At 41.2% G+C, this 15,976-nt stretch overlaps 1 protein-coding gene and 1 gene segment (V, D, J or C); one reads left to right on the top strand and one right to left on the bottom strand.

Annotated features, from left to right (window-relative positions):
• Positions 1-1,902: 1,902 nt before the first annotated feature.
• Positions 1,903-2,592, bottom strand: LOC129393871 (T cell receptor alpha variable 1-2-like). The segment is given in 2 exon segments: positions 1,903-2,210; positions 2,499-2,592. Coding segments are annotated over 2 exon segments (402 nt in total).
• An 8,033-nt stretch (positions 2,593-10,625) lies between these two features.
• On the top strand, positions 10,626-11,726 carry LOC117975737 (olfactory receptor 10G2). Its single transcript, XM_034937212.3, has one exon. It carries the CDS (start codon positions 10,720-10,722, stop codon positions 11,662-11,664), a length of 945 nt encoding a protein of 314 aa, XP_034793103.2. The 5' UTR covers positions 10,626-10,719; the 3' UTR covers positions 11,665-11,726.
• The last annotated feature ends 4,250 nt before the right edge of the window (positions 11,727-15,976 follow it).

Genomic DNA, 15,976 nt, shown 5'->3' with positions numbered 1-15,976 from the left:
AAATACAAAAAATTAGCCAAGCATGGTGGCGGGTGCCTGTATTCCCAGCTACTCGGGAGGCTGAGGCAGAAGAATGGCATGAACCAGGGAGGCAGAGCTTGCAGTGAACCGAGATCATGCCACTGCACTCCAGCCTGTGTGACAGAGCGAGACACCGTCTAAAAACTGTATATATATATATAATAGAAAAAAATTTAAAGAATTAACTTGGAAGAGGACTCTGAACTCTGGGTGAGCACTTGAGTACTCACCCAGCCAATGCCTCGACTTTACTATGGTTATGCCCTAAGCATAGAACTCAGCTGAACTTGCTTGGACTTATGACCTACAGAACTACAAGCTAATATATGGGTATTGTGGTAATTTGTTCTGCAGCAATAGAAACTAATACAACTTTAAAATATTCCATTGATCATAGCATTCACCATATCATTTGCATAATATTGTTTTCCCTAATTGATAACTATATGAACAATTCATACTCACCAAGTCCAAAGCCCTTAAATATCATTTCTATGGCTTCTTTGGTTGTCTTGTAAACTGGAAAAAAACAAAGCCTCATTTCTAGCCTGCATTTATTTAAATGAGAGCTCAAAAAAATGAATTATTAGACAAAAGGAACATGAACATTTCAGTGGCCTGGATTCATGTTGTCAAGATTACTTTCCAGTGTGACTATGTCTGTTCAAATTCCACCTCAAATGTTCATTTTATAAATTAGAATGAAAAAGCACTCCTATCTCACCCAAAGAGAATTGTGCTTAATCTTTGACTCCAAAAAAATATATATATGTAACATACGACTGGCCATATAACTATGTTAACTTGGAGCAGCCCTCACTTTTGATGTCCCAATAACCTGCAATCTGAGCTTCTGCTCTCTGATCGGCTTTATCTCATGTGGAGGTAGCCACACAGCAATCGTGTACTCTCTAAACCTAGCTGACAGCAAGTTGTAGCATTTAACAGACTTCATTAAAAGATTTGAAGAGAACATAAGGGAATTATAAAGCAGGAAAGGAAAATCTTAACATTTACTGTAAATTTTTATTGTGCTTAATGCCTACTGACTGCATCTTGTCATAGGAATCTCCTACTGGCTCCCCTGCCTCACCCAGATTTGCCACCAAAATTGTTTATGTTCACTCTTCTTTCCCATCTTCTATAGACTCCCCTGATTGTGTTCATGCTCCCCAAGTCTAAAGCCCCTAAACTTCACTTCTAGCCTGAGTTATAAACCTCCAAAATATGTTAAGATTACATTTATTTTTCAAGGATGCACATAATGAAGATACCTTTCATAATTAATCAGACTACTTAACATCTCACTCTGAAGCATTTGCATTTGGATTTCCAAAGTTCGGAGTCCCCCCAAAGGAAATGAGTATCACCACAGTGATCCTTCCAGAGCAACAATCCACCTGAACGACAAACTCCATCTAATAGCTTTAGATCCACAAGATACAAATAGTGGTCAGGATTTCACCTTCCACAAACCAAGGGTAGAGAAATACTGAGTTCCAGTCCCAGAGGTCCTACCACATAATACTTAGTGAAAATTCAAGACTAGAATTGAAATAACTAAACTTAAATAAAGCTTACTGTGTGCCACTACTTCTCTGAGTAACACTAGATATAGCTATAGATAGAGATATAGATGATACAGAGAGTCATAACTCACAACAGCCTTGTGAAGTAGATACTCATTATTCTCACTTTCTGGATAAGGAAATAAACCAAAAGAAAAAAAATAGTGACTGACTTAAGACCACCCAACTAGAGAGTAGCAAACTCAAATCCAGGCAGTCTGGTTCCAAAGTCCCCAGTCTTAACTCACAGCAGGCATACACTCAGGAAATACAACTTCTCGCTGCTGTGGTTGCCTTTTGAATTTTGGTGCAGCTAAAGAGGCCTCATAGTCACCGTGTCTCTCACAGCACAGAGGTAAGAGGCAGAGTCTTTCATCTGGAGCTCCTTCAAAAGGAGGTAACTGTACCCTTTAGAGCGACTAAGGAATAAAGAAAAACGACCTTTCTCCTCCAAACCATCCAGAACATTGTAAGACAGAAATGTGGGTGCTTCGCCAGCATGTTGCTGGTACCAGAACAGCCCGTTGAACCCAGATGTCTGGTACGTGCAGTTGATCTGGACAATGGCACCTTCCGTAGCTGTCATCTCAGTGGGCTGGTCAGTGTTTTGTCCTGTAGTGCCTAAGACAAGATACATGACTGTTACTAGGGCAGCGCTCCTGGAAACCCATTATTATTAAAAACGATGTCTCCATGTGGTCACAAAAGAACTGCCATTAAGGAGAGATTCTTAGAAATAAATGGCAGCAAAGTAGTTATTATTTGATATCCAATAACAATTAGCACAGCATAAAGAAAATATCTATTAAGAAACACTTTTGTTACAAGTGTCAGAAATGGCAATCATTTAGCTGAAAGAAAATCGTTTTGAAAACTCCCAGCAGCATTTGCTATTAGATTGAGACTTACCTCCCATCTTCATGGAAACATAAAGAAGGAAAGCTCCCCACATCTGCTGCAGGATACCACGAGCCTGGCACTGCATTCCCAGTTCCTGAGCCATTGGAGTCTGCAGAAGGTAGACACTTCATGTGGGTGAGGGAAGGAAGCTCAGTCTGGATGCAAAACCCAGTAGAATTACAAGGGGAGGAGCCCCTTTCTTGAAGGGATGACTTTCAACTTCCTTCTACAGGAGCAGCTGTAGGTTCTGTTACTACAGAAGTGTCTTCACATGAACATTTCCTACTGAGAAATCCACGGGTTTTAATCCAAGTGATTCTGGTAAAGTTGAAAAAGCATAATGTATAAAGAACAGAGACGGCAAATGGGAATAACATAAGACAAAGTAGGCCGGGCGCGGTGGCTCACGCCTTTAATCCCAGCGCTTTGGGAGGCCGAGGTGGGCGGATCACGAGGTCAGGAGATCGAGACCATCCTGGCTAACACGGTGAAACCCCGTCTCTACCAAAAAATACAAAAAAATTAGCTGGGCGCAGTGGCGGGCCCCTGTAGTCCCAGCTACAGAGGCTGAGGCAGGAGAATGGCGGGAACCCGGGAGGCGGAGTTTGCAGTGAGCCGAGATCGCGCCACTGCACTCCAGCCTGGGCGACGGAGTGAGACTCCGTCTCAAAAAAAAAAAAAAAAAAAAAAAGACAAAGTATTCAATTTCCCCATAAGTGTTTCTCTTCTCAAGACAGGAAGAAATGGAAACAAGGTTGCAATTAGAGGTGGGGTGTGTGTGTGTGTGTGTGTGTGTGTTGGTGGTAGTGGTGGTGGTGGTGTTTGTGACAATAAGGAAGAAACAGAGAGTTTTCAACCATCTAAATTTGTCTCCCAACAGATGATCAGATATTAATTTAAAGTTCAAAAGAAACATAATTTGTATGTCTGTATGTGTATGTACATGTACGAATATACAGGAAGAAATGAGAAAAAAGCTATTAACATTAGTTACTGCCGGGCACAGTGGCTTACGCCTGTAATCCCAACATTTTGGGAAGCTGAGGCAGGTGGATCACCTAAGGTCAGGCGTTTGAGACCAGCCTGACCAACGTGGTGAAACCCCATCTCTATTAAGAATACAAAATTAGCCGGGCATGGTGGCGCATGCCTGTAATCCCAGCTCCTCGGGAGTCTGAGGCAGGAGAATCACTTGAACCTGGGAGGTGGAGATTGCAGTGAGCTGAGATCACATCATTGCACTCCAGCCTGGGTGACAAGAGCAAAACTCCCTCAAAAAAAAAAAAAAAAAAAATTAGTTACTTCAGATGAGTGAAATTAAAAGAAATGGTGAAAATGTTAACTTTTTCTTATATATCTCTGTTTCCTTTGACTTGAAATTTGTTACATAATAAACTGAGAATGTGGAAGAAAGAAAAAGAAAGAATAAAAAAGGAAGAAGGAAGACTAGGTGTAAAACAGGAAGGAAAAGACGGAGGGAGGAAGAAACCTATATTTCAAATTATTTCCCACGTGTTACAAAAGGAAGTTAACTCTTTTTGATACATAGTTTTCCCAAACTAATGAATGCCTCACATATAATATCTTTACCAAAGTAATTTATACCCCTCATGAACTCTCTGGATTTATTTCTATTTACTCCATGTAGCAGCTGTACTTTGTTTCAATAAAGATGATACTGTCATCTTGTGGCAACAGGTAGCAGTGCAACTTCACACACACACACACACACACACACACACACACACACACACATGCCTAACATTTTCTTACTTTAGAATTAAAAGAAACTTAGAAATCATCCAGTCTTTGTCGAGCTCCATCATCTTACAGGGGAAGTTCTTGAAACTCTTGAAGCTTTTATCACACTCCAGGCTTCATATCTTCATTTGTAGTCAATTTCCCACTGTTATTTAGATTAACATGAATTTTTTTTTTTTTTTTTTGAGAGAGGGTCTCTCTCAGTCGCCCATGCTGGAGTGCAGTGGCGGGATCATGGCTCACTGCAGGCTCAACCTTCTGGGCTCAAGCGCTCCTTCTGCCTCTGCCTCTCATGTAGCTAGGACTACAGGCACCCAGCTAATTTTTTGTATTTTATTGTTGAGATGAGGTCTCGCTATATCGTACAGGCTGCTCTTGAACTCCAGGCTGCAAGCGATCCTCCTGCCTCAGCCTCCCAAACTGTTGGGATTACAGGCATGAGCCACTGTGCCCTGCCCAACATTAAATATGAAAAAATGAATAAATAGATTTCCGAAGCTACTTGCCCTGGTATATGCAGGTCACTCGAGGATCAATTTGATGTCAGATCTACTCCAGGTAATTTTAAACATTAGATTTATATTTGAAACCACAGCTTTTTTTTTCTGCCCACAGCATTTAACATGTGTGGCAGTTTCAACTATTAATTTATTCAGAAGTACATATTGAGAAATTATTACATGCCAGGCACTATGCTAGTAGTGCTGGGGATTCAAAGCTAAGCAAAACCCACATTCTAGTGAAGGGAGACAAGCAGTAAACAAACAAGTAAATACAGTATGTCAAATGGTGGCAAGTGCTGAGAGAAAAATAAAATAGGGAAGGGAAAGGAGAGAGTCAACAGAAACCTCTCTGATTAGGTGATGCCTGAACAGAAACCTGAAGATGATGGTGGAATCCTGATGAGTATTTGGGGAGGGAAGGGGATCAGTTGAGACTTCACAACACCTCTAAGAAATTAGAGGTCATTCAAATAACATGCAAACAAGGTTATTCCCCACAGTTCCTTATCCAGGGATCCTACTGGAAACATTTCCAGCTCTCTCTCTCAAAACAAAATAATGAGGATTTGGTGAGGAAAGATCTCATTAGGGACATACTTCAGAGTAGTAGGGTTTCCCTCGAGGTTAGAATTTTTCTTCAAATCTCTTGGCAGTGTCTTTTTCTCTTTTAATCCAAAAAAGCAACAGCTGATGGAAACTGATATAAAATATGACTGAATATATACAGAAGTCACACTTGTCCAAGAACCCCAAAGACAGGCGTTCTCACAAATTCTGAACCCTTATTTGCTGGGCCAAACTCCTAAAAAAAAAATTATAAAGGCTTTCCGAAACAGATGTGGGAGCCCTTTATAGTAGGCTAGACTGAATCTCTGAAGACCATCTCTCCATCCGCTGGACCGTTGCACTCAAGGACAGCCAGCCTCCTCCACAATTGTGCAGCTCTATACAAGTGAGTCTAAAAGAATGGAAAAAGCAGCCCTGACACCAGCTATGTTCAAAATAAGGCTGCAGACTAATTTTGGAACTTTAAGACTTTCTGTTATTTTGTCCGAGTGTTAATTTAATCCGTCTCTTTTCTCCATCCGTTTCCTCAACTCTTTCCCAAACTGCTAGAATTAAGTTCCTTCATTTCAAACTTGGGGAAACTCTTTTTGTGTTGAGAAAACGACTCAAAAAAAAACCTTACAACACTATTTTCTTTTCATGTTCTCTTTTTATTAGGGCAGTGATAAAGGGCAGGGTTGGGCAGTGATAAAGTCATAGGGTCTTAAAGAATATTCTTCAGTGATTGTGCAAACACAAAGAAAGGCTGGATTCATAACCTTTCCCTTCTCCAATGAAGAGGGCACTAAGTACTTTTTCTAAAGCAAGCTCGTTTTTTTTAACCTCCGGTAATAGGAAAGAATGTACTCTTGTGAATTCGATAAAATATGTCTAGGCCACCTCAAATTCTATCCATTTCCTCTACTCTGCCCTAGCTCTACCAGGATGTCTAACTCTGAATAAAGGATGACAGAAGGTGAAACTTCTTTTTGGATGCAGATTGGGTTGAGTCTTGTCACAAGGGTAAACAGGAGTCCTTTGATCCTAATGTGTCCAGTGCAATGCTGGACCAGCCTTCACTCCTCATCTTCAAGATTTCATAACCGTTGCATAGTAGTCCAGATCCCAAAGGTCACTGTAGAAATCTAGTTTCAAATTGCTGCATAGAGGCTTGCCCTCCTCGGCACCTCTCTAAATACACTGCAAGAAATGTGTTCACATCAAACTAGCTTGATTTGGGGCAGAGTAGGGTCACAGAAAGCAGCTTATCCTGTGATCCCATAATGCCATAGAGGTCCCTTGAAGGTGTTCTTGACCCTCCCTGTCCTTACCTTCTCAGTGCTACTCTTTCACCCCATTCCCAAAGTCTCTTCCTAGAGTTTCCAGGATAATTGCTTTGTAAAAATATGCTGTTTATTCTCTGATGTCACTGGGCTCTTATTTTCAGATGTTTTTTATATTGAACTTTAACTTTTTGTTATTTTCATGTGTTTTGATTATTTAAATTCTGACCTATCCAATTGGAGAATATCCAATACAGTCTAAAACTTGGGAAATTTTAGAATATTTTGGTTATCTAATTAGCTAGGGTAGATATACTAAAATTGTATTTAACTTTCCTTATCTTAAATATCATAAGTTTCAAAAGCTAAAAAAGAGGAACAGACCTAAAATAAAATGACACAAATCTGGAAGATAAGGGAGGGGGAAAAGAGGATACACAAATATGGCCTCTAAATTTGTCTTTTTTTTTTTTTTTTTTTAGACAAGGTCTCAACCTGTCACCCAGGAAGGAGTACAGTGGCACCATCATGGCTCACTGCAGCCTTGACCTTCCAGGCTCCAGTGATCCTCCTGTCTCAGCCTCATGAGGAACTAGGACTACAGGTGCACACCATTATACCTGGCTAATTTTTAAAATTTTTTTTACAGACAGGGTCCCACTATGTTGCCTAGGCTGGTCTCAAATTTCTGGGCCCAAGCGATTCTCCAGCCTCATCCTCCCAAAGTGCTGGGATTACAGGCATGAGCTACCACGCCCAGCCTTTCTTTTGTCTCCTCTAAGGTGGTCCCAGACTGTTCACCTCTCTTGCCAAGAAAGCCAATCCTTCTGTAAACACACTCTTTGTTTCTCCAAAAATCTACCTTCTGGAAGTCTAAGCTATCTTCCTCTGCAGCCTCTGAATACCAAACACCAAGCTAAAACCACTGTTCTTTACCAAGTCTGCCTGGAAAGGTATCCTGTCCTCAAACCGACCAGCTATAACCCATCTCAGTTTCCTGCCTCCTCCCAGGCAGGGAACCCAGAACCTAGAGGGGTAAAAAGAGCTTTCTTTCAACAGGGAGCCTGGGAGAAATGAAACCAGACTTAGGCACAACAAAAGGGGGAAAATCAGACCGGCAAAGTAGATAAATTAGGGATAACCTTTTCACTATACGAAAGTATGCATCATGGAAGTCCTTCAAATAATTGCCCCAGTGGTACAGTTCTATCTGATTTTAAATATAAAAATGGATTTTCATAAAACACTTCATGAATATATTATTTGCCTAAGTAGAAGCCTACTAGTTTATATTCCTGTATTGGCAAAGAAAATTACTTTAGCTCAGCTGGGCGCGGTGGCTCACGCCTATAATCCCAGCACTTTGGGAGGCCAAGGTGGGTGGATCATGAGGTCAGGAGTTCAAGACCAGCCTGGCCAATATGGTGAAACTCCCTCTCTACCAAAAATACAAAAATTAGCTGGGCGTGGTGGCACGCACCTGTAGTCGCAGCTACTTGGGAGGCTGAGGCAGGAGAATCACTTGAATCGGGGAGGCAGAGGTTGCAGTGAGCCGAGATCAGGCCACTGTACTCCAGCCTGGGCAACAGAGCAAGACTCCATCACAAAAAAAAAAAAAAAAAGAAAGAAAAGAAAATTACTTTTAGTTCATAATTTGTGTATATATATATATGTATATATATACATATATGTGTATATATATACACATATATATATACACATATATGTGTATATATATACACATATATATGTATATATATACACACATATATGTGTGTATATATATACATATATATGTGTATATATATACACATATATATATATATATATATTTTTTTTTTTTAAGAGATGGAGTCTCGCTCTGTGACCCAGGCTGGAGTGCAGTGGCACAATCTCGGCTCACTGCAACCTCCGCCTCCCGGGTTCACGCCATTCTCCTGCCTCAGCATCCTGAGTAGCTGGGACTACAGGAGCCCACCACCACACCCAGCTAATTTTTGTATTTTTAGTAGAGACGGAGTTTCACCGTGTTAGCCAGGATGGTCTCAATCTCCTGACCTCGTGATCCACCCGCCTCGGCCTCCCAAAGTGCTGGGATTACAGGCATGAGCCACTGCGCCTGGCCATAATTAGTATTTTATGCACCATTTTAATCTCAACTCTTTCTATCTTTGCTCTATATTCTTTTTTTTTTTCTTTTTGAGACAGAGTCTCTCTCTGTCACCAGGCTGGAGTGCAGTGGTGCGATCTCCACTCACTGCAACCTCCACCTCCCGGGTTCAAGAGATTCTCCTGCCTCAGCCTCCCGAGTAGCTGGGACTACAGGTGCCCGACACCACACCCAGCTAATTTTTTTGTATTTTTAGTAGAGACGGGGTTTCACCATGTTGGTCAGGGTGGTCTCCATCTCTTGACCTCATGATCTGCCTGCCTCGGCCTCCCAAAGTGCTGGGATTACAGACGTGAGCCACCACGCCCAGCCTCTTTTCTCTATATTCTAACCACAAAAATAAGATTTAGTTTTCCCATCCATTTTCAAATAAATCAAAGTGTCCTCCTGAAACTCAGGCAATAAAAATCTGATATTTCTTTGTTCTTGGTGGGCAAAGGACAAGTTTAACATTTTCCACAGACTTCGAAGAGCCAGATATATTCAGTATTATTATTATTACTACTAATAACTCTTGAATGTTTACATATGAATTAAGTTATTTCACAGAATACTTAAGATAAAATCTCTTTGGAGAATTTCCGAGACAGATTAGTTAAACTTATTAATATTCACATGTTATTTATAATAATCTATTGTCATTTTAATTGCTTTCTGAAAGTAGTCATTTGCATTACAAAGATATTTTGTAGTTAAATGAAAGATAAATGCATCTCAAACCATATATAGAGCGAAAAGTCTTTATCAAGCAACCTATTTACCAAAAAGAGTGGAACAAACACATTCCATCCCTCTATTTATTTTATCATCTTGTTCAGATACTTGAAAATCTGTAAATGTCTTTAGAGAGAGTTGCTCTTTGATAGACTGCAATACATAGATATTACACACAAGCACACTAAAGATCAAGTCCTGCATTAATCAATGATTTTATAACAAACAATAAAAATTCCTCTGTGACCTCATACCAAAAAAAAACCCAATCCCAAACCAATGAACCATATAAATCAACAAATAAATCTAAATGATATCCTGGAGCAAAAACAGGCATAAATGTTTCTTGGAGTTTTTTATAATGAAATTATACCCATATTACATGGTGAATGAGGTGGTCCCTTGACCTAAAAGTCCCAGCCATGTGAGCACAGGGGTCAGACAAAAAAGATCAAGAGAAACAATGTATTCAGTCAGGGGGATTTGGCAACATCCATTCTATCTGTCTCAGTCATTCAGAAAATAATTACGGTATTTATCACTTTTAGCATGCTAGACGGGATGATTACTAAGAGAGAAAAACAGAAATTAGACAATGCAACATAATGTACGTGCTCAGAAAAGTATAAGCATTGTCCTCAGGGATCGGGAAAGCCTTCTTGAAGGTGAAGACACCCGAACTGAATCCTGAAGGAAAAGTGGGCACTACCTATGTGAAGGGAGCAGAAAAGATAGTGTGTGCATAAGTCCCAAGTTAGAGCACACTACTGTGAGAAGCTTGAAGAGTGTCATGCCTCCCAACAATAAGAAGGAATTACAAGTGGTACAATAGCGATATAAATAAGGGCCAGATGAGGAATATTTTTGCATGCTATGTTAAGGAGATGAGATTTTAGCTGAGGAAAAAGGGGACAATGATAGTAGGTGAAGAAAAAGTAGATGTGGTCATTATAGGGTGTTTGTTCCACACTGCTCTGCATCAACTTTAGCCCCTCCTTGGTGAACTCACTTTTTGGTTGGAATTTTCGGTACTTCTCTATCACTCTCATGTGTCCCTCTTCCTTCATCTGGCAAATCCTGGCTCTCAGTATCTCTCCATGGACAAGAGTTTCCTCCCATCTAGGAAACTAACCAGCCTCTGGAGGACTTCTCCTTTTAAGTAAACCTAAATAACTAATGGTGACACCACCTCCTCTTTTAAAAAACAATTTGACTCAAACGTCACCATTCATCTTAGCAGACTACAAAAAGACATGGGAAAGACCAAAAACACATCGCTGGACGCCGTGCTGACAGATTTCATTCTTCTGGGCTTGTCTCACCCCCCAAATCTAAGAAGCCTCCTCTTCCTGGTCTTCTTCATCATTTACATCCTCACTCAGCTGGGGAACCTGCTCATTCTGCTCACTGTGTGGGCTGACCCGAAGCTCCGTGCTCGCCCCATGTACATTCTTCTGGGAGTGCTCTCATTCCTGGACATGTGGCTCTCCTCAGTCATCGTTCCTCGGCTTATTTTGGATTTTACTCCTTCCATCAAGGCTATCCCGTTTGGTGGCTGTGTGGCTCAACTGTATTTCTTTCACTTCCTGGGCAGCACCCAGTGCTTCCTCTACACCTTGATGGCCTATGACAGGTACCTGGCAATATGTCAGCCCCTGCGCTACCCAGTGCTCATGAATGGGAGGTTATGCACAGTCCTTGTGGCTGGAGCTTGGGTCGCCGGCTCCATGCATGGGTCTATCCAGGCCACCCTGACCTTCCGCCTGCCCTACTGTGGGCCCAATCAGGTGGATTACTTTATCTGTGACATCCGCGCAGTATTGAGACTGGCCTGTGCTGACACAACTGTCAATGAGCTTGTGACCTTTGTGGACATCGGGGTGGTGGCCGCCGGTTGCTTCATGTTAATTCTGCTCTCCTATGCCAACATAGTCCATGCCATCCTGAGGATACGCACTGCTGATGGGAGGCGCCGGGCCTTCTCCAACTGTGGCTCCCACCTAATCGTGGTCACAGTCTACTATGTCCCCTGTATTTTCATCTACCTTAGGGCTGGCTCCAAAGGCCCCCTGGATGGGGCAGCGGCTGTGTTTTACACTGTTGTCACTCCATTACTGAACCCCCTCATCTACACACTGAGGAACCAGGAAGTGAAGTCTGCCCTGAAGAGGATAACAGCAGGTCAAGGGACTGAATGAAAATAAGTAACTACATCTGCATCATCATCACTGCCACTCTCTTCAGCTACTGCTGCATGTGACAAATGCCCAATAAACTGCTTAGGATTTAAAGTGAATTTATTTTCATTTTCTTTGGCAGAAAATTCTGAATTATTTCGACCCAAAATCTTTTCCCCTAATTAAACTGGTTCAGGTTGTTTTACATAATCTTTTAGAAATAAATGGTTACATTACTTCTATCACCTCTATCTTGTGAGATGAGAAAATGCCTTACCAAAGGTTGAATAGGATGAGAATGTGTCAATGTCTTAGAAAGTATATCATGCCAGAAAATTTGAAAAGAGTAAAAAGGGGGCTCCATAACCCCTTATTTCATTGTCTTTGCTCCTAATCCTAGACCCCTCTAAATTCCATTTCTTTGCTTGTGCATGGCATGAATATTTCCAAGCACTTGAACTTGAAAATTCTGGATTATTTGTGTTTTCTTCCTGTCCCTCACCCTCGTGATGTGCTAACACATCAGATTCTGTCTCCTCAAGACTATGAAACCAGCTCAAACTGATTCAGTGTAGACTGTCTCCCTTAATTCCTGACTAGTTCTTCCTCATCTAGACCACAATCGAAATTACCCTCTGAAACACAGAATCTGTAGGACTCTTCGGTGAATGTAGAATGAATAAGGCCAGGCTCCTTAATCTGGAATTCAAAGTCCAATACAATCTTGGCTTCACATACATGTTCTCTTAAGCCATTTCCTCCGCTTCCCTCTCCCACCCTCACTGATTTATTGCCGTTCCGTGAGCATGCTCTATACTTGCCTGTACTCTTTTGCTCAAGCTCTCTTCTCTGCCTGGAATATAAGTCCTCCCTCTCCATATTGACCAAGTGACAATTTATGCTTCCTTCAGATCCATATTAAATACTTCCTCATCTGTTTTTCCCAGGCAGGACTTAACTCCTCTTCCCTGGTATTGCCATGGCTTCTTTACTATAGACCTTGCCACAGTCTGTCATGTATTACAGTCAAGAATTTATCTCTTACCGGGCGCAGTGGCTCACGCCTGTAATCCCAGCACTTTGAGAGGCCGAGGTGGGCAGATCACGAAGTCAGGAGTTCAAGATCAGCCTGGCCAACATAGTGAAACCCCATCTCTACTAAAAATACAAAAAGTTAGCCAGGCATAGTGGCAGGCACCTGTAATCCCAACTACTTGGGATGCTGAGGCAGGATAATTGCTTGAACCCAGGAGGTAGAGGTTGCAGTGAGCGGAGATTGCACCACTGCACTCCAGCCTAGGTGACAGTACCAGACTTCATCTAAAAAAAAAAAAAAAAAAAGCCTAAAAAAAAAAGGAATTTATCTCTCTTTCCACTTCAAATGGATTGTGAGCCCTCAAAGGACATAAGGCATTCATTTGTGTTTGTCTGCCTCTATTGCCTAATAACTACGAGCAGACACAGAAATCAATATTTGCTGCTGAATTTTTTTTTTTTTTTTTTTTTTTTTTTTTTTTTCTGAGATGGAGTGTCGCTCTGTCGCCCAGGCTGGAGTGCAGTGGCGCGATCTCGGCTCACTGCAAGCTCCGCCTCCCGGGTTCACGCCACTCTCCTGCCTCAGCCTCCCGAGTAGCTGGGACTATAGGCGCCCGCCATCAAGCCCGGCTAATTTTTTGTATTTTTAGTAGAGACGGGATTTCACCGTGTTAGCCAGGATGGTCTCGATCTCCTGACCTCGTGATCCACCCGCCTCGGCCTCCCAAAGTACTGGGATTACAGGCGTGAGCCACCGCGCCCGGCCATTTGTTGCTGAATTTAAACCGCACTGCAAAAGTCTCTTGAAATGTATCTTAAACTGAAGAAATTATTGTCAGTTCTGCCCATTACCTGTCCTGGTCTCACCTGAAAAAAGAAAAAAAAAAGAGAACATTTAAGAGAAACTGAAGACAGAAGATTCAACTACATGGCAACCTAAAAGCAAGCATGGACATTTCCTTGGTGAATAACCAAAAACAAGGTAAATGTATTCTTTCATTCGCTGGCATATTTTTCACTTCTTTGGATGTGTGGTGTCATGTTGGCCCATTTTAACAGTAAAATTTAAACAAATGCATGGAAAGATTCAAAATTCATAAAGGTAAAAATATATTAATGTGGATATAAGAATCACACTGTGCTATACAGAAACACCATAATATCAGGAAGGATATTATATGTTATGCATACATATAATACATGTTACACATAGTATGAGACGACAAGCAAGGCAGTACAGAGTCCACAATAATTTGTTAATCTTGAAACAAGCCATTGAAAATTTCCAACTGGACATTTTAAAAATAGCATTTCTAATAGAATCTAGAAGACATTGATTGGTCTAGCAAGTCTTCTGTGCGGCACTTAAGCCAATGTGCCATATTGCTCTTGTCAGAAGACATGAGATCTTAAGGTCTTATGTGAGTTGATCCACAAACTATAACTACTCTTAGGATTATATGTATGAATGCTAAGTTCATCATTAAAACAGAACTAATCTTGAGTGATACTGAGTGATTTGTGTGTGTGTGGTACAGAGTCGTTAGCAGGAACTCACCTAGCCTCAACAAAGAAAACTGTGAGTCAAACCGGTGAAACCAGCTCAAACTCTGAATCAATGTAAACAAACATGAGGCTGCACCTGTGCTTGCTTCTGTTTGCTGTATGAAAACTGGATCCCACATGAACAGACCCTTTTCAAAAGAAGACACACATGCATCCAACAAGCAAACAAAAAAAAGCTCAGTATCACTGATCGTTAAAGAAATGCAAATCGGCCGGGCGCGGTGGCTCACGCCTGTAATCCCAGCACTTTGGGAGGCCGAGACGGGCGGATCACGAGGTCAGGAGATCGAGACCATCCTGGCTAACACGGTGAAACCCCGTCTCTACTAAAAATACAAAAAATTAGCCGGGCGTGATAGCGGGCGCCTGTAGTCCCAGCTACTCGGGAGGCTGAGGCAGGAGAATGGCGTGAACCCGGGAGGCGGAGCTTGCAGTGAGCCGAGATCGCGCCACTGCACTCCAGCCTGGGCGACAGAGCGAGACTCCGTCTCAAAAAAAAAAAAAAAAAGAAATGCAAATCAACACCAAAATGAGATACCACCTCACTTGAGCCAGTATGGCTATTATGAAAAAGGCAAAAAATAATAGATGTTGGTGAGGTTATGGAGAAAAGGGAACACATACACTGTTGGTGGGAGTGTAAATTAATTCAACCATTGTGGAAAGCAGTATGGCGATCCTTCAAAGAGCTAAAAGAAGAATTACCATTTACATTTAATAGCAATCCCATTACTGGGCATATACCCAGAGGAATACAAATCATTCTACCATAAAGACACATGCAAGCGAATGTTCATTGATTGCAGCACTATTCACAATAGCAAAGACATAGAATCAACCAAAATGCCTATCAATGACAGATTGGATAAAGAAAATGTGGGACATAAACACCATGGAATACTATGCAGCCATAAAAAAGAATGAGATGTATGTTTCTGTTCGTGGGTTAGTTTGCTAAGGATAATAGCCTTAGCTCCATCCATGCTGGAGGAACCAGGAACGGAAAACCAAATATCGTATGTTCTTACTTATAAGTGGGAGCTAAATAATGAGAACTCATGAACACAAAGAAGGGAACAACAGACACTAGACACTAGGGTCTACTTGAGGGTGGAGAGTGGAGGGAGGGAGAGGAGCAGAAAAGATAACTATTGGGTACTGGCCTTAACCTGGGTGATGAAATAATGTGTACAACAAACCCCTGTTATGTGAGTTTACCTATGTAACAAACCTGCACATGTACCCCCAAACCTAAAATAAAAGGTTAAAGAAAGCAAATACAAAGTGAGCTTTTAAATCTCTGGAAGAAATAGGCTAGTTTTAAATAAAGGCAAAATAAAGACATTGAAGATAAACAAAAGCAGGGAAAAATTTGTTAGTAGAAGATTGCTTTACAAGAAATAATAAAGGAAGTTCTTCAGGCAGAAAGCAAGTGACACCACACAATACCGTTTGAATATATGCACACACACAAAAAAAGTGCTGGTAAAGGTAATTATGTAGGTAAGTATAAAAGAAAATATAACTGCATACTTCATCTCTTTTATTCTCTTAACTGAATTAAAAAGCAATTTCATTTAAAAAAAAGTGGGCCCCTTCATTTCAACAGCATCCTTTCTGAGACCTATTTCCACCTCCTTTTGCACAACTGCTTCTTTCTTCCTCTATTCCATCCCCTTTAAGATAACTTCCATTTGTCTGAAGAAACTAAAGGAACTAATTAAATTGATTC

Source organism: Pan paniscus, chromosome 15 (assembly GCF_029289425.2).
Source record: "Pan paniscus chromosome 15, NHGRI_mPanPan1-v2.0_pri, whole genome shotgun sequence".
Classification (NCBI taxonomy): Eukaryota; Metazoa; Chordata; class Mammalia; order Primates; family Hominidae; genus Pan; species Pan paniscus.
Note: the sequence above shows the minus strand (reverse complement) of the source record. Positions and strands in the feature narration are given on the sequence as shown.